Here is a 20,993-nt window from a genome sequence, read left to right as displayed (position 1 = left end):
TAAGCCTTCCCGGGGATTCTGAGGCACACCCAAGTTTGAGAACCATTGGTCCAAGATAATTCCCCTGACAGGATTGGTGGGGGCAGGGCCATGTGACCCAATTCTGTGAGGCAGAGACTGCTGTATGTCCCCCAGTATCCATGCCCCCCCTTTTTCTATAAAGGAATTATTAGCTGGGCACATGGCCACTCAGAATAGAAGACTGTATTTCCCAGCCTCCTTTGCAATTAGGCGTTTCCATGGAAACGAGTTCCGGTCAATGGGATATGAGCAGTAGAACTTTGTGCTGCTTCCAGGTCATCCCTTTAGAGGGAGGAGCTGTGCTCTCCTCTGGCTCAGTTTACGCTTCCCACTGGCTTGACTGCAGCTGTGTGGAGAGCCAACTTGAAGTTGAAAGCAAAACCCTAGCCTGGTGGAGCAGCGAGACAGGAAGCCCCTAGGTCCTGGACACATGCAGCTGCTATACCTGCCCTGGACTGCTTATGTGGTGGAAGAGATCAACTTCTATCACGTTTAAGCCACTGTTATTTGGGTCTTTCTTAGAGCTGAAATATATCCTGGCTAATACATCTGACCCCTAGATTCCTAAGGGAAGTCTTTTGAAGAATCTCTGGGAAAGGTTTTCCTTCTCGATAAAAAGACACACAAGAAGGGGAAACCCTTGGCCTCATCAAGGGTTGATAGCATCAAAACCAGAATAATGATGAGTAGTATCATGTCTGTATTGGTCCTACAACTGCTACAGCCCTCTTGCCAGCTGTGTTAGTTTGCTAGGGCTCCCGTAACAAAATACCACAGACTGGGTGACTTAACAGAAATTTATTTTTTCACAGTTCTGGAGGCTAGAAGTCCAAGATCAAGGTGTCAGCAGGACGGGTTTCTTCTGAGGCTGTCTCCTTGGCTTGCCGATGGCAGCATTCTCACTGTGTCCTTAGGTGGTCTTTCCTCTGTGTGTGCACGCCCCTGGTGTCTGTGTGTTCAAATTTCGTCTTATAAGGACACCAATCAAATTAGATTAGAACCCACACTATGGCCTCATTTTAACTTAATCACCTCTTTAAAGGTCTTCTCTCCCCAAACAGCCACATTCTGAGGTACTGGGTGTGCGGGCTTCAACAAATAAATTTTTTGGGGGGGGGGGGCACAATTCAGTCTATAACACCAGCAAAGCAGAAGATGTAAGGAACTTGATGCCATTTTTGAGCTGCTCAATTAACCAGCCCTAAAATCACTTACCATTGGGCTTTGTCTTGGGAGATAATAAATTTCCCTTATGTCTAAGCCACTTTTGATCGGCTAGTCTATTCTTGGTAGCCAAAAGTGTCACATCTCAGGCACTGAGTGTTCACGCTGTTCCCTCTGCCTGGAGCGACCTTCCTGTCCATACGCCCTTCAAAGCCTGGCTTGAATGCCACAGGCTTGGTGAATGGCTTCTGATTCTACCTTCCCCAAACAAGTCGCTTGCCTTGTATCAGAGTTCTTTGCCTGTGTGTCTTTCTCTCTCACCAGTTTAGGGGTCAGCATACGCACTGTACACCAGCTGCCACATTCCCCACCCACCCACCATCCCATGGCAATCCCTTTTTCATTGGGAGTAGATCTGGTTTTTCTAATCAGCACTCCAGGGCAGCCCCTGCCAAACAACTGGAGGTGGCTCAAAAGAGGTGAATCCTATTCGCCACAACTGTTAAGTCTTGAGGGCATGGACTTTGTTTTACTCACCTCTTTTTTGATTCACAAGCAACTTTATTAATAAGTGTTACCACTGTATGCTTCTGATCCCATTTAATCCCTGCAGCAGCCTTCTGAGGCAAGCACCATCATTATCCTGCTTTTGAAACACGAGACTCTGGGACTCCGAGAGAAACTACAAGGTCATACACATTTGAACCTAGGTCCACCTGTCTCCGCCCATTTCCACTGACATGTACTAAGCACTTGATCTGTTCATGGCCCTGGGGTGGCCACTGCAGGGAACACAGAGATAGTTTGCTCTTTTTAGTGGCATTCAGAACACTTCTTGTCCTGTTTGAGATTCCCAGCAGTTGAGTGATGTTTGGAGTTATTCCAGGAATAACAGACATCCCCATTGTACAGACAGGGAAACTGAGGCTCAGAGAGACGAAAAGGCTTGCAAAAGTCAGTCATGGGGGACTTCCCTTGGAGGTCCAGCAGTTAAGACTTCACCTTCCAATGCAGTGGGTGCAGGTTCAATCCTTGGTCACGGAGCTAAAATCCCACATGCCTCGCGGCCAAAAAAATCAAAAAAACATAAAACAGAAGCGATATTGTAACAAATTCAATAGAGACTTTAAAAATGGTCCACATCAGGAAAATCTTAAAAAAAAAAAAAAAAAAAAAGTCAGTCTTGGAGGTGCCAAAGCAAGAGACCACCTTTCATTCCCTGCTGCCACTCTGAGGGTGGGAATTCAGGACCTGCTCAGGGGTTAACTGGGAGTTTGATGTCTGGGGCAGTCAGGGGTTGGGTGGCACAACCTGGCCTCTTCCTGTTGGCCTGGGGGACGAAGGGAAATCTCACTTCCTGCTGTTGGGAGGTGACTGGCAGGATGTAGGGGAGCAGGAGGGGGCGGCTGTATGAGCTAGCACTAAGCAGCCTGGGCCATTGCCCCACCCCCAAAAAAGGGAGGAAGGGGAAGAGGGAAGGCTGGTGTCTGGGAGTCTCCGTCTGCTCTCACACCCAGAGGCAGTGGGGAGCTCTGACCCTCGCTCCCACCGGCACTAACCTGGCACACCCAGGCTTTTAGAAAAAACTCAAAACAATCCTATGCATTGGCCCCTGCACTTCATAATTTCCAACTGCCTTCTTATCCACGGCCTGATGTCTTTCTTGCCATGTCTCTGACTGCAGGACAGGGGATTATTGTTCCCGTTGGAAAGATGAGGAAGCTGAGGCCCAGGGAGCTTACAATAAGCAACCTCCCTGGATCATACAGCAAATCAGTTCCAGGACTTAGGTCTCCAGAGCCCAGGGGTCATGGCAAGGTAAGGAGGGGTCAGTCAGAACCTTTCCAGCTGTCCTGGGTGGGCCACACAGAGGGCATAGGCCCTAGAGGAAAGGAACCAGGCTTCAGATCAGAGCCAGACCCAGCAGAAATCCCAGGTCCTCCTCTCATTCACTGTGTCCCCTCCTTGGGTCAGCCTCTGCAATTGAGCCTGTTTTAAAAATCTGTATAACAGGTATAATAATGGTACCCCAATATTGTGAAGAACAAGTGAGATGAAATATGTAAAGTGCTCAGTCCAGAACCACAGAGGGAACCTTGCCTCTCTAGTATTATTCTCTCAAGAGACAGTAAAACAGCCCAGGACACACAGACACACAGGTAAATAGTTAATATTTATTGAGTACCTCACATGTGCCAAGAGCCTTTCTAAGTGCATTTAATTCTTACAAGGTCACAGGTTGGTATTATGCCCATTTTACAGATGGGGAAATGGAGGCACAAGAGGTTACAGACCCAAGGTAATAACCCTAGTAAGTGACAAAGCCAGGATTCAAACTCAAACAGCCTGTCTCTGAAGCCCATGCATACCACCTCCCTTAATAGTAATGATTAATTTTTAAAGTCATTGCTTGCTCAGACACAGTATTCCATAGTTTATGAAGCATTTTCCCACCCACTTCCATTTAGTTCTCACCACACCAGCCCAGAGAAGAAGGCAATGTTTACTCCTAATTTATAAAAGGCAGGCGGAAACTGAGGCTGTGAAAGGGGGAACTAACCTGTCTTGCCAAGGTCACACAGCAAGGTCGGTGGCAGAAGACGGGGTGGAATTTGGGACTTTCCGACTCCAAATTCAGGGGACCATTTCCAGCCTTATTCAACTCCCAAGCCCCCTAAATAGCAAGCCTGCTGGCTGGAGGCCTTGGGGGCTTTCTCCCCAGGCCAGTTGCTCTGGCTGGGCTTCCACTGTTCAGCTGGAGGGTCCCAAGGCTGCGTTCTCCACCCACCCCACACCCCACCGCTCACTATCAGATGGGAGGGGCAGGAACTCTGGGACTGGTGGAGTTTCCGACGAGGCAGGAAAAAGAACAAAGGAACTGCGTGGGGGGAGAAGGTGGAGGGGGGTGGCCAGGAGGGTGGCAGGAGTGGAGGGGACACTTCACCATGGAATATGAAGTCAAGAAAGGGAAAAAGGTAGGTGGGAGGTTGGAAGGGGTGCGGGGTAGAGAAATGTCCCCGGAGCTGGAGAAGTGGGAAGCCTGGGGGGAGGAGGGGGGTGATGGGCAGTGAGTGGCGTCAGGAGAGCCTTTCTTCTTACTGGGAAAGACCGTCCTCCCCACACTTGGGCAGCCAGACATTTGGGCTCAAAATTCCCTAACCCGTCTCCCTGCTCTCAGTGGCCTCTGCCATCCCAGCAATGGACAGACGGACAGGCACCTTCCAGGAAATCCAGCCAGTCAGATTAGTTTGGGAGATACTCTCAACCTGCTTCCCTGGTGTTCCTGGGAGTTCCCTCCTGCAGCTTCTCAGACCGAGGGACAGATAGACAGCCACCCAACAAACCCATTCCCCTGCTCCCTGCCTCCCCCGAGACAGAAGGACCTCAGCCAGGGCAATTCTGTGCTATGAGGCTGCCTATCCAGGCTCGAGACACCTAGGGGATCCCCCCCGCTGGGTTCCAACTGAGCCTGCCCCCTCCCTATCTTTATACAGGGACCAGGTCTGCTCCAAAGGCCTCAGCCTGGGGGTCATTCTCTCCACCCCTAGACCTTTACCCCTTCCTGACTCTCAGATATTTTCTAGTCTAGTTCTCTGGGCATCTCACCTGTTTGTCTTTGTGGTCCAGGGAGCCTCTGGGATTCCAACTCCTACCCCCACCCCCACTGAGCCCTCTTCCCCCAGGAAACCTAGATCCAGCTGTTTGAAAAGACTCCCACATGAACTGTGAGGGCTCCGAAGGGAGACAAGACATAGGTGCTTGTTCTCTCTTGGTTCATTCCTTCTATAGATATTTATTTATTCAGCACCTATTATGTGCCAGGCACTGTGCCTGGTGCTGGTGATAATGCACTTGGTGAGCAAAGTCAGACAAGGTCCCTGCTCCCTCCCTGAAGCTCACATTCTAGTGAGGGAGACAACTATTAATTTTTTTCAAAAAACAATTAATGTAAAACTGCACAAAAGTCTCCATACGCAGTGCTGGGGGACAGAATATTAAGGGACCCAGCCCTAGACTGGTCAGTTTGAGCTGAGATCTGATGGGTGGAAGGAAAGAGGACAGGGAAGAGTGTTTTAGGCAGAGGAACAGCATGTGCAAAGCCCCATGGTAGGAAGGAATGTAGCAAGTAGGAAGAACTGAAAGATGGCCCTATAGATGGAGGGCAGGAGTTAGGGGCAGTGTTGGGTGAGATGAGGCTGGAGAAGTGGGCAGGGGTGGGCCATTGAGGGCCACAGACAAAACATTTACCTCCCCACTCCGCTCACACATACACACATACTCCCATATACAGGATAAAGTCCTGGCTCCATAACCGGCATTCGAGCCCTCTAAGACTTGTTCATCTCGTCATTCAGCCACAGCTACAACACACCTTCTCCAGGCTCGTGCTCACCCTTGCAGCCCCCCGTGTTTTGCACATGCTGTGCCCTCTGCTTGGAAGGCCCGTTCCCACATCACTTGTTCTCATTCCACGTACTTCATCCAGGCTCCATGATACTGATTTTAAAACTTGAGCTGGGCCTGCAGCAGAATCACCTGGAGCGCTTGATAATACACAGATCATTGGGTCTCATCCCACGTTCTGATCCAATAGGTTTGGGATGGAGCGCAAGAATGTAGATTTCTCTTAAGTTCACAGGCGAAGTTGCTGCTACTGCTGGTGGAGACCCAGGAACCACACACTGAGAACCACCGCTCTAGAGCAGTGCTCACACTTCCCTGGGAGTTTAAATTCTGTTGGGCTGGGCTGGGGCCCTGAAATTTGCTCCTTTAACCTTGATCCAGGCCATTTTTATGCAGGTGCCCACTGGATTAAACTTCAAGGTACCTGTTAACCATTTCTAATATTTAGGAAAGCACAGAAAATAGCTTAAATACTTATGCACCCACCACTCAGCCACATTGAATGTTAATATTTTTCTGTACTTGCCCCAGCCTGGGTGGGGGTTCCTTAAACCTCAGCCTGGGCCTGCACAGGGCTTCTACCCTCACCTGCGTGTTTAGAATGGAAGGTTTGGAGCCAGACTGCCCAAGGTGAACTAGTGGTTCTACCACTACTAGCTGGTGACCTTATTAGCTAGCTCCCTCTCTGAGGCTGTTTCTTCATCTATAAAACGGGAATCATAGAGCTACTCCCTCTGCAGAGGTTTTGTAAGAATTAAATTAGGTAATGTAAGTAAAAGGCTGCACATGTAAGTGCTGAATAAGATCAAGTCAGTTGCTGTTATTACTGTTCTTCCCCCCACGCCCCTGCCTCTCCCAGGGCTTCGTGTCCCCCATCCGGAGGCTGGTGTTCCCGAAGGCTGGGCGCCGGGCAGCCTTTCGAAGCAGTGTGAGCCGCCGGCCCCTGCATTCGATGCCCCTTTATCCCCCCGACTACCTCATCGACCCCCAGATTCTGCTGTGTGACTATCTGGAGAAAGAGGTCAAGGTACGTGCAGGATGAGGAGGAGGGGTGGGAAGAATCTTGAGGTAAGGGGTTGGGGGGAAAGTTTTCCTCAGCCCTCTTAGGTTACCTGGCTGGATCTGAAAATTAAACTGAACAAAGATTAACAGGAGAAAAGCACACACATTTTATTAAGTTTTCACATGTACATGAGAGCCTTCAGAAGAGAATGGAAGACCCTGAGAAGTGACCAGAGCAGGAAGCTTTTATACTTTTTGACAAAGAAACAATAAATCTGTGAAGAATGGACAAGGCAGAGGGGTTTGGAGGAGGGTTCTAAATGGTGAAAGAGGAACAAGGTTTGTTTATACAGACTTCTCGGCCCTTAATTCCCTGTCCCTGGTGATAAGGATGTCTCCCTTCCTACTGGTACCTTGAAAGGAGGGTACCCTTCACCAGGGAGATTTATCGCCTGCTTTCACGGAAGGTGGGTGAGGTGGGGGAAGTTAGAGTGACCTTCCTGCTTCTGCCGTTTTCTCAAACTCCTTCAGCTTAAGATATTCAATGTGCCAAGATGCCATATTTTAGGGAGGCATGTTCTGGACCCCATCAGGAAAGACCTTACCTCTCCCCCACACCAACCCCTGACCAGCCCTGTCTCACACAGGGGAGGCTCAGGGGAAAGAGGCCTGGGTTCAAGGCAGCCTTGCCCCTGAATTATGCTGGGGACCCTCAGCAAGTGACCTCCACCTGTTCAGCCTCAGTGTTGCCATCTCAACATGGGGCTCAAAGCCTACCCCAAGGGGAGAGCAGATGGGAAGGTGCCCTGTGCACCAAAAAGCCAGACCATCCTGTGAGATTTTACTGCAGTGACGTTGCTGCTACTTGGACAGTGTCCAGCTTAAAGGAAGCCAGTTCTGCAGGCCACATGGACTTAGGCCAACTCAAGGGCTTTACTTCTATTTCATGAACACCATGAAGGAGCAGTGGAGAATCCTCACTACCCAATAAAGACTGATATGGGGGTAGGAGTGTCAGATTTAGCAAAAACAGGCACCCAGTTGAGTTTGAATTTTGGTGGGGAGAGCGATAAATTAGGAGTTTGGGATTAACAGATACACACTACTATATATAAAGTAGATAAACAACAAGGACCTATTGTATAACACAGGGAACTATATTCAATATCTTATAATAACCTATAATGGAAAATAATCTGAAAAAGAATATGTATTTGAATCACTTTGCTATATACCTGAAACTAACACTGTAAATCAATTATATTTCAATAAAAACATTTTTTTAATTTGAATTTCAGATAGGCGATGAGTACTTTTTTAGTATTGATATTAGTTGTTTATGTGAAAACCAAGTTTAACTGGCATCTTGTATTTTACCTGGCAACCCTATATGAAGAGAAAAGCTAACAAACAAATCCACGTAAAAAATTGGGAACCGAAATTTCATAGAGAATAAAAAGAAAAGAAATGGTATGATTGGTAGAATCACCTAGAAGAATAAAACTAAAAATATTTTAAAAAGTTAATTCTTATATTAAATAACATTTAAGTGTGATAACATTAAGCTATAACTAAGAATGAATGCAGAATTTACTATTACTATTAATTTAATTTGGGGCATCATTTTTCTGACAAAATTATATACTAATTAGATACAACATTCTTCCCTTTCCATTTGACTTCTGCAACAAGATCATAAAGAGGGCCAGTGACCTGCACAGTCAGTTGACACTGGTGCTTGGGGCGCACAGAGCCACTCAGGCCAAGCAGGAAATTCAAGCTATTCTAATGACTTTTGTTTCTGCCATAGCTAAATAACTATGTGGTCATAAAATAAGCTTAGTTTAGCAAAAATAAGCTAGCAGTGAGAGTATGGACTCTGGTGTGTGGAGTCCAGTTCTGCCCTTTTTAGCTCTATAATATTGGGCAGTTTATTTGGCTTTGCTGTGCCTTAGTTTTCTCATCCTTAAGCGAGGATGAATGAGTGCATAAAACTCTCAGGACTATGCCTGGCTCCTACGATGGCTTTAATAACAGTTATTATCAGGCTATTATTATTAATTCAGATATTTTTATCTCAGTCTACCCGCACCGTGTCAGTGAGGTCAGGGTCCTCCAAGGCTTCAGGGAGACCTCTCTCTGCTCTTTTCCCACCACCCCCGCCCCCGCCCCATTTCCATCCAGTTCCTGGGCCACCTCACCTGGGTCACCTCCTCACTGAACCCCTCCAGCCGGGACGAGCTCCTGCAGCTGCTGGACACGGCCAGGGTGAGGCTCCGGGAGAGGGGAGGGCAGGGTCTGGTCCTCTACCTCTCCCACCCGAGGCCCCCGGGACTCAGGAGATCCGACCCACCCCGCAGCAGCTGAAGGAGCTGCCGCTGAAGACCACGGCGGAGCAGGACAGCATCCTGAGCCTGTCGGCCCGCTGCCTGCTGCTCACCTGGCGCGACAACGAGGAGCTCATCTTGCGTATCCCCACGCACGAGATCGCCGCTGCCTCCTACCTGCAGGACGACGCGCTGCACCTGCTGGTGCTTAAGACCGGTACGGCAGGCGGGGCCTGGCAGGGGCGGGGCGGGGGAGGTGAAGGAGTAGAGAAAGGGCCCAACACCTAGTCTTGGGCATGGGCGTGACCTGGGGCAGGGGCGGGGCCTGAGGCTGCATAACGGGGTGATGGGAAGACCTGACCAAACTACCCTGAGACTAGGGATAGGACATGGCTGTTTGCAAGAAGAGGGAGCCCAAGGTTGAGGCTTGAAGGGGGGACGGCCTGACCCACCATCTTCGAAACGGTAGAGAAGCCAGAATCCTGAGGCCTGAAGTTAAAGGGCGTGATGAAGGGTAGCAAGGCTCCGAGGCTAGGAGGGAACCTAGCAGAGGCGGAGTCTCATCTAGGGGAGGGGCCATACACTGGGGAGGCGGAGCTCGCGGCTGGGGTATCTTGGTGGGAGATGCCAGACCCTGCCAGAGTTGGGGCGGGGCCTGAGGCCAGGGGAGGGGTTGAAGGGAAGCCGGAAGCCAAGGAGGTGTTCCTGAAACCCGGGACAGGGTCCGAGTTAAGGGTAAAGAAGGAGGGGACAGCCTGACCACTACTCTCAGACCAGACGGCAGGGTCTGTGAGGCAAGGGGCGTCGGGATCGGGTGGGGCGGGTGGGAACTGCCAAACCCAGGGGTGGAGCCTGAGGGTGGGGGCGGGACCCAGAAGTAAGGACCAGTAGTGGGGCGGGGTCCGGCCTCCTGACTTTGAAGCCAGGGGTGGGGCCTGAGGACAGGGGCGGGGCCAGACGCGGCTGGACCCCTTGTCCCCCCAACCACCCCCGCAGCGGCGGGGTCAGGACATCCAGCTGGCCTCGGGAGAGGGCTCTCAGCCCGGATCTCCTGCTTCTGACGGCCACCTGGCCTTTCCTAGGTCTGGGCGTGGACCCGGTGCCAGCCGGAGTAGACGCCAGCCCCGGCGGCGCGGGGCGCGACCCGGGCCCGCCCGGGGCGGCGCCCGAGAAGCGGCGGGTGGGCGCCACGGAGCGGCGCCACACCATCTGCAGCCTTGACTGGCGGATGGCGTGGGGCGGGAGCGCGGGCGCCGAGGCCCGGGCGGGGGGCGGCGGCGGCGGCAGCCTGGAGCGCCAGCGCGCCGGAGCGCGGGCGTCGGGCAGCTGGGAGCGGCGGCAGACGTTCAGCGGCAGCTGGGAGCGGCGGCACGGCGGCGGCGGCGGCGGCGGCGCCGCGGGCAAGCCGGGCGGCAGCTGGGAGCGGAGGCAGGCGGGAGGCGGCGGCAGCTGGGAGCGGCGCCACCCGGGCCCCAACCCACTCGACCCGCAGGACCCCAGCCCCGACGCCTACTGCAACCTGGTCATCCTGGCTGTGGCCAACAGGGTGAGCCCGAGGGCATCCCGCGGCCCTGCGCCCTGCCTCCCCGGCGCGTCTTCACCGCCCCACCCCCCAGGTTCCTGGAGTCTACCCCAGCCCCTTTTCTTTTCCCTCCTTTGGCCCTACTGCCCAGAACTTCAGATAATACCTGTGTGCCCATGACGCCAAAAGGCTTTTGCTCCAGCCCCAGGACACCTCCCCCTTGCTGTCCCAATGGGATGAAAGCTCAAAATGGCCCAAACAGACTTGATCTAACCCCTCATCCAGCCCTGCTCCTTCTCCAACGTCATCAGTGTCCGCACTACCACAGTAACAATCATGAGGGCAGTAATCACCAGCACGAATTCAGTGCCGACCTGTGCCAGACAGGAAACCAGCATTAAGTCCTTTCATTCTCACAGTAACCCCTAGAGGCAAATATTACCACCATTCCCATTCTATAGAGAAGGAAACAGACCCAGAGGCTAAGCAACTTGTGCAAGGTCACACAGGAAGCAGGTGGTGATTTCAGCATTGGGACCCAGAAGTTAAGAGCCTGTACTCTTGGTAACAGTGGCCATCACCCAAGGCAGAAGACTTCCGGCCATTCTTGCCCACCCACCCCCCCACCCCCATCCTCCACATTCACCCTTGCTTTTATTCATTTGACCATGTTCATTGAGCGCCAGCTTGTGCTAGGCATTGGGCTAGGTGCCATGGATACAGAGATGAACAAAGACATATTTAGTGCCCTCCCTTAGGGAGCTCACCATCTAGCAGACACCTCCAAACCCTGAGCCTTGTAAGCTGTTTCTCTGGCCCAGGGCCCTGAACTCCTTCTATATATAAACCCCACATGGTGAACAAAACAGACACGGTGCCTCTCTAGAGAGAGAGGTGGATGGTAACCAGTAAACTCAGGCTCTGGTGCTGACTTGAAACATTTTCTCACTTGGTGTCCAGCTCTGCACATTCTCCTGGTTTTCCTACCTCCCTGGCTGCTCCTTCTCAAGAGCTGGTGCCTCCTCTTCTCACCAGTCTCTTGAGGTTGGACTGTCCCAGGCTTAGTCCTTGATCCTCTTTCTCCTTTATCTACACTCATTTCTAGGTGGCCTTCTCTAGTGAGAGAACTCCCCCAAATGTTACCTCCCACCGAATCTCCACGTCTGTGTCTCCACTCAGCCTCTCCGTTCAAAGGTCTAACGACCAGAGCTGAGCGCCCAGTCTTCTCCCCAGGCCTGCTCCTCCCTTGTTCTCCCTGTCTTGATTAATGGCAGCTCTGTCCTTCCATTGCTCAGACCAAAACCCTGCAGCACTCCTTGGCTCCTCTCTCTCACACAACCCATGGCCACTCTGTTGGCCCTATTTCTAAAGTATAACCAAAGTGCATCTACTTCTCCCCACACTCCATTGTCCCCCCACTCCCAGGTCCATGCTCCATCTTCCCCCATCTGGGTCACTCACTCACCCCTCACTGGTTTGGCCATTGCCCAGAATCTGTTCCCCCACACGGTCAGAACAGTCCTGTTAACACAAAAGTCACATCGTGTCACTGCTCAAAACCTTTCAGTGGCTCCCCAGTTCACTCAGAGTAAAATCTAATGTCCTTACAACTGTTTATAAGGCCATCTACCTTATAATGGTGGCCTAGCCACCATCCTCATTTCCTCTCTAGCCTCATCTCAAGACATCTGTGCATTCTGGATGGTTCACTGTGGTATCCCCGGCCCCTAGGACAGTGCCTGGCACATGATAGGTGCTAAATAAATATACTGAATAGAGGGATTAATGGGTACTATGTTACTATGCCTTGTGATGGGGACCAAGAAGAAAAGCAGGTTGCAATGCTAATGAGGGAGGAGATCCATTTTCCAGAGGGAAAGTGAGTTTGTGCCTTTTAAACTGAAATGTGTAAGAGAGAAGGAAGCAGCAGGGCAAAGAGTCAAGAAAGCAAATTCCAGGCAGAGGGAACAGTGTACCCTGTTTATCCCACTGGGCTGTGAGGGCTTTAGGCCTCATCTAATTCACCTCTGAGACTCCACAGCCTGGCCCAGTGCCTGTCACACAGTGGGACTAAATAATAATTTGTGGCATGAGTAAATAAATAAGGGTTGTTTTCTAGGAGTAACAGCCTCTGGCCTTCAATCTGAGGCATCATGGTCCCAAGGAGGGTACAGGAGTTAGAGTCAAAAAACCTGGGTGCCAATATTAACCAAAGCCATGAGCCTGCTGTGTGAGCCTGGGCAAGTCACTTAACCACTCTAAGCCTCCATGTCTTTCATTATAAAATAAGGATGCCCTCTTCCCTGTCCATTTGGTAGAGCTATTATAAGGGTCAATCCTGGTTTAATGATAATTTCACTCTCTCATCCCAAAATGCCTGTCCTGGGTTACATTTTAATTTACTCACTGGACTGGCTTTTTTAGAAGCACAATATAAGAAGTGGCTTCATGAAGTTGGTCTCTTCATTAGTTGTTGTCTTTCCATGTCTCTTGCTTAAAGATTTAAAGAGGTAAATCAAAGAGGCAAATTCCTCTTCAAATTTGCGATCTCAAAAAAGTTGCACCCAAGAACTTAAATGCCTTCCTTCTATCAGGGACTGAAGTTTATGTGTTCATCCTGCTTCCATTTTTGCCCTGGGTGCCAGGAAGCTCATATCTAAATATGGCATAGTAACTATGTTGAGCAGTAGTAACTCTGTTGAGCCTAACATTTTCATACACTTAATTCTTCCTTTCCTCTTACTAGGCATTAGGAGACCTGGGTTCCCTGGCTAATCACTTTAGGTCTCTGGGCTTCAGCTTCCTACGTGTAAATTAAACTAAATTAGGGCTTATTTTAGATAAGCTTCAGGAGGCCCCATAATCCTCCCAGAAATTTGGGGTGCATGTGTGCATTTTTCAGGGCAGAAGAGTTACATCTGTCACTGGATTCTGTAAAGGCCAGTGAGTGGCTGTTCCTATAAAGGCCACCCAGAGCGTGGCCATATAATTTTGATGACAACTGTCCTCAAAGTCGATTTAAAGGCTCCCATAGTTGTGTGTGTGCCCCTGTGCGCCTCCTCACACTGCGTTTCTAGGAAGCAGGGGCATCCTGGTCCCTGGAGAAAGCCTGAGCTCTGTCCTCTCTGGGCCAGGATGCTGCAGAGGAGTCCTGCGCCCTCATCTGTCAGGTCTTCCAGATCATCTACGGGGACCAAAGCATCGAGTGCGTGGACCGGGCCGGCTACCACTACACGTCCACGCCAGAACGGCCGTGGCTCTGCAGCCGCAGTGAGTACTCCAACTCCTGGCGGCCCCTCCTGTGAAACATCCTGGAAGGCCAGAGGAGGGGGGATGTCCCAGGACTGGGGCCAATGAAAGCCCTTAGGGGTCCTGACCTCTACAGCAATTACAGCATACCCCCGATATGTCGCTAAAATAAAATGTCAAATTTCATAATGACCTCAAACGTAGTTTCAGAACGAGACCCTCAGAGCTGAACTCTCTCTCCCTTTTGTTTTTTTGGTGTCCCTGCTTTGCCAAAACCTAAGCACATGCGTTGTCAGTTTACTGAGCCATCTAGTCCCACTAGGACTCTAGGTCAAAACCAAGATTTCCAGACTGGTCCTTGAATTTCATCAAGGGCTGGAATGAGAATGAGACCAACAGAGGTATTCGTTGATCACCAACTATGTGCCAAGCACAGGGCCAATGTACCGAATCTTATTTAATCCTCATAACAACCTTGTCTGTCCTGTTTGCCACTGTATCCCCTGTGCCTAACACAGGACCAGGGACAGATGCTCAAGGTGTATTTTCTGAATGGATGAAAGAACGCTCTGAGGCCTTATGAATACAATTTTTACAGATGAGGACATTAAGGCTCAGAGTAGTCAATAAATATCTCAGTGTCACACAGCTGGTAAATGGCAGAGTCAGGATTCAAACCCAGGTGCATCTGATTCTAAAGCTTCCATCTGCAACAGCCTCACTCCCCATGCTGCCTTCAGGGCCATTAAGTGAACTTCCTCAGTCACAGCCCCCTGAGTGTGGTCCCTGTTTGCATAGCTCAGGCAACGGGGAGCCGGCTCTTTCCTTCTGGAGGCACTCGCATCTGTGGGAACTGTGGTTATTGAGAATTTGGGAAAGTTCATTGACTCTCCCAGGGATGATGGACAAATAAATGAGATAACTCAACAGACATTTCAACAAATTCATTCATTCAACAAATATTTCTTGAACACCTGTGTGTCGGTTCCTGCTAATCACCAGGATGTACTGGCGAGTAAAGCCAGATGCGGCCCTCCCTCTGAGGCGTGCAGTGCTGAAGTAGGCCGGCAGTAATTAAATAGTTACACAAATAAAATGTAACCACACAGTGTTATGAGAATGTATAATGAGGAACCAGTGGGGCCTGGAAAGTCAGGGGAGTGTCCTGAGGAAGTGACACTAAGTGAGCCACGATGGGCAGGGGGAGGCCAGTAGCTGGATTCACTGAGATGACAGGGACAGGTACAGAGCAAGTTCTCTGTACCTGGTGTTCCTTTCTCCTCATGATTTTGAGCTCCTTCCCCTCAAAGTTCTTTTTTCTCTCTCTCAAACATATACAGTTTGCAAAGCGCTACCTCACCTGTTCCCTGGCTTGCTCTCCCCAAGGCCCCCCTGAGGTAGGCAGGAAGGTGGTATTGTCCCAACCTTGGGGAAGTTGAGTGCCAGGAGAGGAGAGGTGCGTTGCCCAAGGTTGGCTGTGTGTTGCCGGTGGGGGCAGGAATCATGGTCAGAAACTTCCAGTGGCTGCCCATTTCACTCAGAGTGAAAGCTAACACCCGTACAGTTGCTAACAAGGCCATTCGCGCTCCAGCTGGCCATCCTTACTGCAGGGTGGGGCTGAGCTTGGGGCCCCAGGGAGCCAGAGATGTTGGTCCCTGCTTTGCCGCCTCTGACCGCCCTCTGTCTGCTGCCCCCAGGTGAGAGCTGCCGCACGGATGGGACTTACGCCTATGACGCCGACTTCAGCTGCTGCAGCTCCTTGTGGGTACCGTCCTTCTCAGGGACCCCACTCTGGTCCCCTCTGTCCCTGCACAAACAGGGTTGCTCATCTAGGCATTCTTGAGCCCCTATGGGCAAGAGAGGGTGGGAGAAAGTGACTCCATCTTGATTTGTGCTGAGATGCTAGGCCCTGAGGGTGCGGGTAACCTGAACTTCCCAGGCTCTGGTGAGCTTATAGGATCTGAACCCCTGAGAGACAGACAGGGCAGCCAGAACTCAGAACTAGGTCCACATGGGCCTGCGGCTCTTTCCCAGTCATCCAGACACAGTGGCCTGCAGAGGCCAAAATCACAGCTAATGCCAAAAAATCATTTTGGCTCTGTGGAATAGAGAATCCTAAAAAAGAGTAGCTTTAAAAAGGATAAAGCTTTTCCCCCCTGTCTCTTACATAAAATAGACAAGGAGTTTATGGCCTTATGGTCATTAAGGGCTCGGGCTTATCTTTTCCTCCCTCTCTAACACTTGCTTCCATCCTCAAGATCACCTCATGGGCCCAGATAGTGGCTATAGCTCCAGCCATCACAGTAGCATACCAGGAATCTCTTTAAAGAAAGAGCTTTGCTAGAATTCCTACCTGACGGCTTCTGCTTACATCTCATTGGCCAGAACTTGGTCTCATGGCCATAACTAGCTATAAGCAAGTCTGGAAAATGTAGGTTTTAAAAAAAAAAATCTCATTTGGGAACACTGTCCAGGGTTCTATTTAGGGTGACCAACCACCCCAGTTTGCCCAGGATTTAGGGGTTCCCCGAAACATGGAAGTTTCAGTACTGTAACCAGGAAAGTCCCAGGAAAACTGGGACAAGTTGGTCACCTTAGTTCTGTTACTAAGGCCTTTGGCTTGACAAGGGACAGTCTCTGCCAATGATATAGGCCTTACTTCCCCCCACCCCCCTTTTCAGCGGCAATATACTTGCTTAATACTGTGCACTCTTAGGCCAGTCCTTAAACAACCTGCTATCTGCTAGAGAGATGACAGTCATGACAATGACTAACTTTTGAACTTGCTGTCTGCCAAGTGCTATTCTATAATGCACTTCATTTTTAAAATCAACATAGCAACATTACAGTAGCTACTGTTTATTTACTGCCTAGTCCATGACTCTAAGTACTTTACAAATATTAACTCCTCTGTTTCTTACAATGACACCAATTTTTTAAAAAATTATTTATTTATTTATTTATTTTATCTTTGGCTGTGTTGGGTCTTCATTTCTGTGCGAGGGCTTTCTCTAGTTGCGGCGAGCGGGGGCCACTCTTCATCGCGGTGCGCGGGCCTCTCACTGTCGCGGCCTCTCTTGTTGCGGAGCACAGGCTCCAGACGTGCAGGCTCAGTAGTTGTGGCTCACGGGCCCAGTTGCTCTGCGGCATGTGGGATCTTCCCAGACCAGGGCTCGAACCCGTGTCCCCTGCATTGGCAGGCAGATTCTCAACCACTGCGCCACCAGGGAAGCCCGACACCAATTTTTATCATCCCATTTTACAGATAGAGAAACTGAAGAATAGAGAAGTTAAGTAACTTGACCCAAGGTCAAGCAGCTAGTAAGTTGTAGGCCTGGGATTTGAACCCAGACAGGCTGGCTCCAGAATCCACACTAAGCTTACACTGCTTCTCTGGAGGTAATAATTGAAGATGGTTCTGGAACAATGTAGAGACCAGGAGGCAGGAGCCCAAGGTTGACTTTTATTTAAGCAATATTTATTGAGTACCTACCATGTGCCAGGCACTGTGCTCTGTGCTAGGGATACAGTGGGGAGCAAGACAAGGACGAGGCCTGTGCTTGGCACATAGTAGGTACTCAACAAACAGAGAAAACCAGGTCCCTGCTCTTGCATGGTTTACAAGGTAGCACAGGAGACAATGAAATCATTATTTAGTAATAATAAGCATCAACAGTGATAAACACTCAAGAGAAGCTCAGAGTGCTGAGAGAGAGGCTGTGGAAACCCACCTCATCTGGGGAGTCAGGAGGGCCTCTCCGAGGTGATGACACTTGAGCTGAGACCTGACAGATAAAAGGGGGAAGAGCGCTCCAGGTACAGGGAACAGCAAGTGCAAGGACGCTGGAGCGGGATCCACTTGGCATGTTTGAGGAGCAGCCAGGAGGCCACTATGGCTGCAGCAGAGGGTGTGAAGGACACAGTGGTTAGAGAGGAGATCTGGTGGGGGCATCGGAAAGGCCTTCATGTCATGGGTAGACTTACAGACTTTGTGACCACATTTGACAGAGGGTCTAACCCATTCTAGAGGGATCAGGGAAAACTTTCCTGAGGAGGTGACATTTAAGATCCAATGGTGAGGAAGACTTAGCTGAGCAAAAGACAGGGAAAGAGAGGCATTCCAGGCAGAGGGAACAGCATGTGCAAAGGCCCAGAGGTGAGGAGGTACTTAGAGTATTAGAAGAAAAGACAGAAGGCAGGGTGACCTGAGCACAAACAGCAAGGGGAGACGAGGCTTGAGAGGTGGTGCATGGCCAGATCATATGGGGCCTCGAAGGCCAAAATGGGATATAGGATGAGGCCCCAGGCCCAGAGCACTGGTGGCTGCGCCCTCCCACCTTCAGCCTACCATGTGGAGAGGAGCTGGAGGGAGGCGAGTGAGGGCCCCTTCCCCCCCTGTCTCTGCAGCAATGGCTCCCAGGACACATTTGAAGCCTGTTACAGCGGCACGTCCACACCCTCTTTCCATGGCTCCCACTGCAGCGGCAGCGACCACAGCAGCCTGGGCCTCGAGCAGTTGCAGGATTACATGGTCACGGTGAGCTGGGGCAGGCAGTGCGAACAGCATAAGCAAAGGCCTGGAGAACACATGGGGTATTTCAGGCATCATGAATAATCCTGGACATAACTGAAGCATAAGACCTCAGAGGTCAGGGCAGGGCATGAGGTTAGGAGAGCAAACGGAGTCAGCTGTGAAAGGCCTTAAGTAATGTCAACTAGCATTGAGTGTTGACTTTATACCAGGCACTGTTCTGAGCATCTTTAATGCATCATTTCTTTTCATCCTTTCAACAACCCAAGAAGGAAATGCCTTCATTATCCTCACTCCTCACGTTGCAGATGAAGAAAGCGAGGGTTAAGGAGGTTGTCACCTACCCACGATCACAGAGCTGGTCAGTGAAGGGGCCAGGATTTGAAATTGGGCAGCTTGAGTCCACATCCCATTCTTAGATGCAGCCCAAGGGGTCTGGATGTCCCCCAGTAGGCCGGGTTTTCACAGGAGGGCTGGGCTGGATACACCCTTAGCGAGGGCTCTGGGTCTTTTAGGCAGGGGTTGGGTGGGGGTTGCTCTTGGGATTAATCTCGAATGGTGTCCCTGACAGTTGCGGAGTAAGCTGGGGCCCCCTGAGATCCAGCAGTTTGCGCTGCTGCTGCGGGACTACCGGCTGGGGCTGCCCATCCAGGACTATTGCGCAGGCCTGCTGAAGCTCTACGGAGACCGGCGCAAGTTCCTCCTGCTTGGTGAGCCCCCTGCCCAGGCTGGGAGTGTTTACTCTTTATCCCTCGGCCTCCCATAAAGCCGACATCGTGAGATCCATGAGGCACACAAAGAAACCAAAGTGCAGAGAGGGGAAGAGACTTGCCTGCTTTCAGAGCCGGGAGAGAGAGCACAGGTGTAACCATTTCACCTTCACAGCAAAGCTGGGAGAGGATATGATTCTTCCCATTTTGCTCCATGAGGAATCTGAGGCTCAGAGAGGCTAAGGAACTCTTCCAAGGTCACAGAGCTAGTAAGGAGGGCTAGTGATAACAGGAACAGGAACGATAATCTTACTAAGCTAACATGTATTGGGCAGTTACTGTGTGTAGTGCCAAGGATCATCTCATTGAACGCCCTCAGTTCTGGGAAGTTGAAACTATGATTTGCCCTCATTTTGCAGATGAGAAAACTGAGGCTTAGAGAAGCAAAGTACGTAAATAAGTCACAAAGCTAGTAAGTAGTGACAGAAGTAAAACAGAAGTCAAATGGGGCACTCAGTGTGTGTTAAGTACCTTATATAATCCTCACAGCCCTACCGAGAGAACAGGTGTAATTATCTCCGTTTTACAGGCGAGGAAAGTAAGGCTCAGAGTAATTATTGGCGGAGTGTTACACAACTAACAAATGGGAATGTAATAATAATAATGATAACAATAATAAGCTAACATGTAGTGAGCATTTACTGCGTGCGGAGCATTATGCCGTTATTCTCTGGCTCAGAGAGTCAAGGAATTGTGCAAGGTCACACAGCCAGCGAGCAGCAGGGTGGGGATTTGAACTCCGCTCCCCAGAGAAAGTGATTCCTCCTGTGATTCTTCTGTGGGAGGGGAAGGGTTGACCCCGAGGAATCACCCTGCCCCTCGGCCTGCAGGGATGCGGCCCTTCATTCCGGACCAGGACATCGGCTACTTCGAGGGCTTCCTGGAGGGCGTGGGCATCCGCGAGGGCGGCATCCTCACCGACAGCTTCGGCCGCATCAAGCGCAGCATGAGCTCCACGTCGGCGTCGGCCGTGCGCAGCTACGACGGCGCGGCCCAGCGGCCCGAGGCGCAGGCCTTCCACCGGCTGCTGGCTGACATCACGCACGACATCGAGGCGCTGGCCCCAGACGACGACGACGAAAGCACGGACGAGGAGGCCCGGGGCTCCCCGAGCGGGGCCGATGCGGCCGAGGACAACTACCTGTAGCCTGTGCCACCGCCCATGCGGAGGGCGGGGAAGGGGGTGGCCCCAAAACCCCTCCCCTGAGTCTCACTCGCCGTTGCCTGTGGGACCCCATCCGCAGACCTCCTACTCAAACCCCAAACCGGGGCTCCACCCTCCCGGGGTCTCTGTCCCTACGCCCGGGGCTCTGGTCCCTGCAGTACCGAGAATGTCCTGCAGGGGGCGGGATCCTAACCGGGACTTGGCAGCCCCTAGGCCGGCTGGGGTGGACTGCGAACTTCTTTGTCCCACTAGCTTCTGGACTCTCCCTCCTCCTCGAGACTCCGCAGCTTTCTGGAAGCCAAGGGAGGGATGAAGAGTGGGCTCCACCTGCTGGCCGGTTGAGAAAATAATTCTCAGAGCCCAAAGACCTCTGTTCCTCTTATTTTACAGTTTGAGAAACAGGTTCAAGAGAAGGGACTTGAGGGAGTCTCCTGATTCCCCTTAGATATTACCTCAAGCTGACCATACTAAATGGTGTAGAGGGTCTTTTTAAAGCTCTAAAAGGCAGGGTCTCCCCTTCGCAGGTGGAATTAGATCGTTAGTGTGGAATAGAGGTTTCTTTCTACTGAGAGTCAACCCAGAGGTGGACGATTTGGGTCCCAGTCCTGGCCCTAAGGCTCTGAACAGGTTGCTTGTTCAGATCTTGCATTTGGAGCCAGACAGGCTAGGCCTCCTATCTGGTAGCAGTTCTAGATTCTCTGCGTCTCCATTTCCTCTTCTGACCATGAAGTCGGCCCCACCCACCTCACAGGGGGGTCATAGGGATTACTGAAGGTCAGGACCTTAGTGCTGGGTCTAGCACATGATAAGCACTCAATAAATGCTGTTCCCTTCCACA

The 20,993-nt window shown here is 51.1% G+C and overlaps 1 protein-coding gene across 2 annotated transcripts; it reads left to right on the top strand.

Annotated features, from left to right (window-relative positions):
* The first annotated feature begins 4,101 nt into the window (after window positions 1–4,101).
* CCM2L (CCM2 like scaffold protein) lies at window positions 4,102–20,993 on the top strand. Of its 2 annotated transcripts, XM_036826940.1 has the most exons (11): window positions 4,102–4,160; window positions 6,449–6,616; window positions 8,776–8,859; window positions 8,952–9,135; window positions 10,001–10,464; window positions 13,575–13,710; window positions 15,387–15,450; window positions 18,097–18,226; window positions 18,490–18,581; window positions 18,792–18,930; window positions 19,821–19,945. In XM_036826940.1, the coding sequence occupies exons 1-10, from the start codon at window positions 4,131–4,133 to the stop codon at window positions 18,892–18,894; spliced, it is 1,455 nt and encodes a 484-aa protein (XP_036682835.1). In that variant the 5' UTR covers window positions 4,102–4,130; the 3' UTR covers window positions 18,895–18,930; window positions 19,821–19,945. The 2 variants fall into 2 exon arrangements, with proteins under 2 accessions (XP_036682835.1, XP_036682834.1); XM_036826939.1 differs by lacking the exon at window positions 18,490–18,581 and having other exon boundaries at window positions 19,821–20,993.

This window comes from Balaenoptera musculus, chromosome 15, assembly GCF_009873245.2.
Source record: "Balaenoptera musculus isolate JJ_BM4_2016_0621 chromosome 15, mBalMus1.pri.v3, whole genome shotgun sequence".
In the NCBI taxonomy this organism is placed as follows: domain Eukaryota; kingdom Metazoa; phylum Chordata; class Mammalia; order Artiodactyla; family Balaenopteridae; genus Balaenoptera; species Balaenoptera musculus.
Note: the sequence above shows the minus strand (reverse complement) of the source record. Positions and strands in the feature narration are given on the sequence as shown.

Excerpts from the sequence above, each read along its gene's own strand:
- CCM2L (XM_036826939.1), top strand. The coding sequence starts at position 4,131 with ATGGAATATGAAGTCAAGAAAGGGAAAAAG. Across the intron at positions 4,161-6,448 it reads AAGTCAAGAAAGGGAAAAAG|GGCTTCGTGTCCCCCATCCG; the intron begins GTAGGTGGGAGG and ends TGCCTCTCCCAG. Across the intron at positions 8,860-8,951 it reads AGCTGCTGGACACGGCCAGG|CAGCTGAAGGAGCTGCCGCT; the intron begins GTGAGGCTCCGG and ends CCCACCCCGCAG.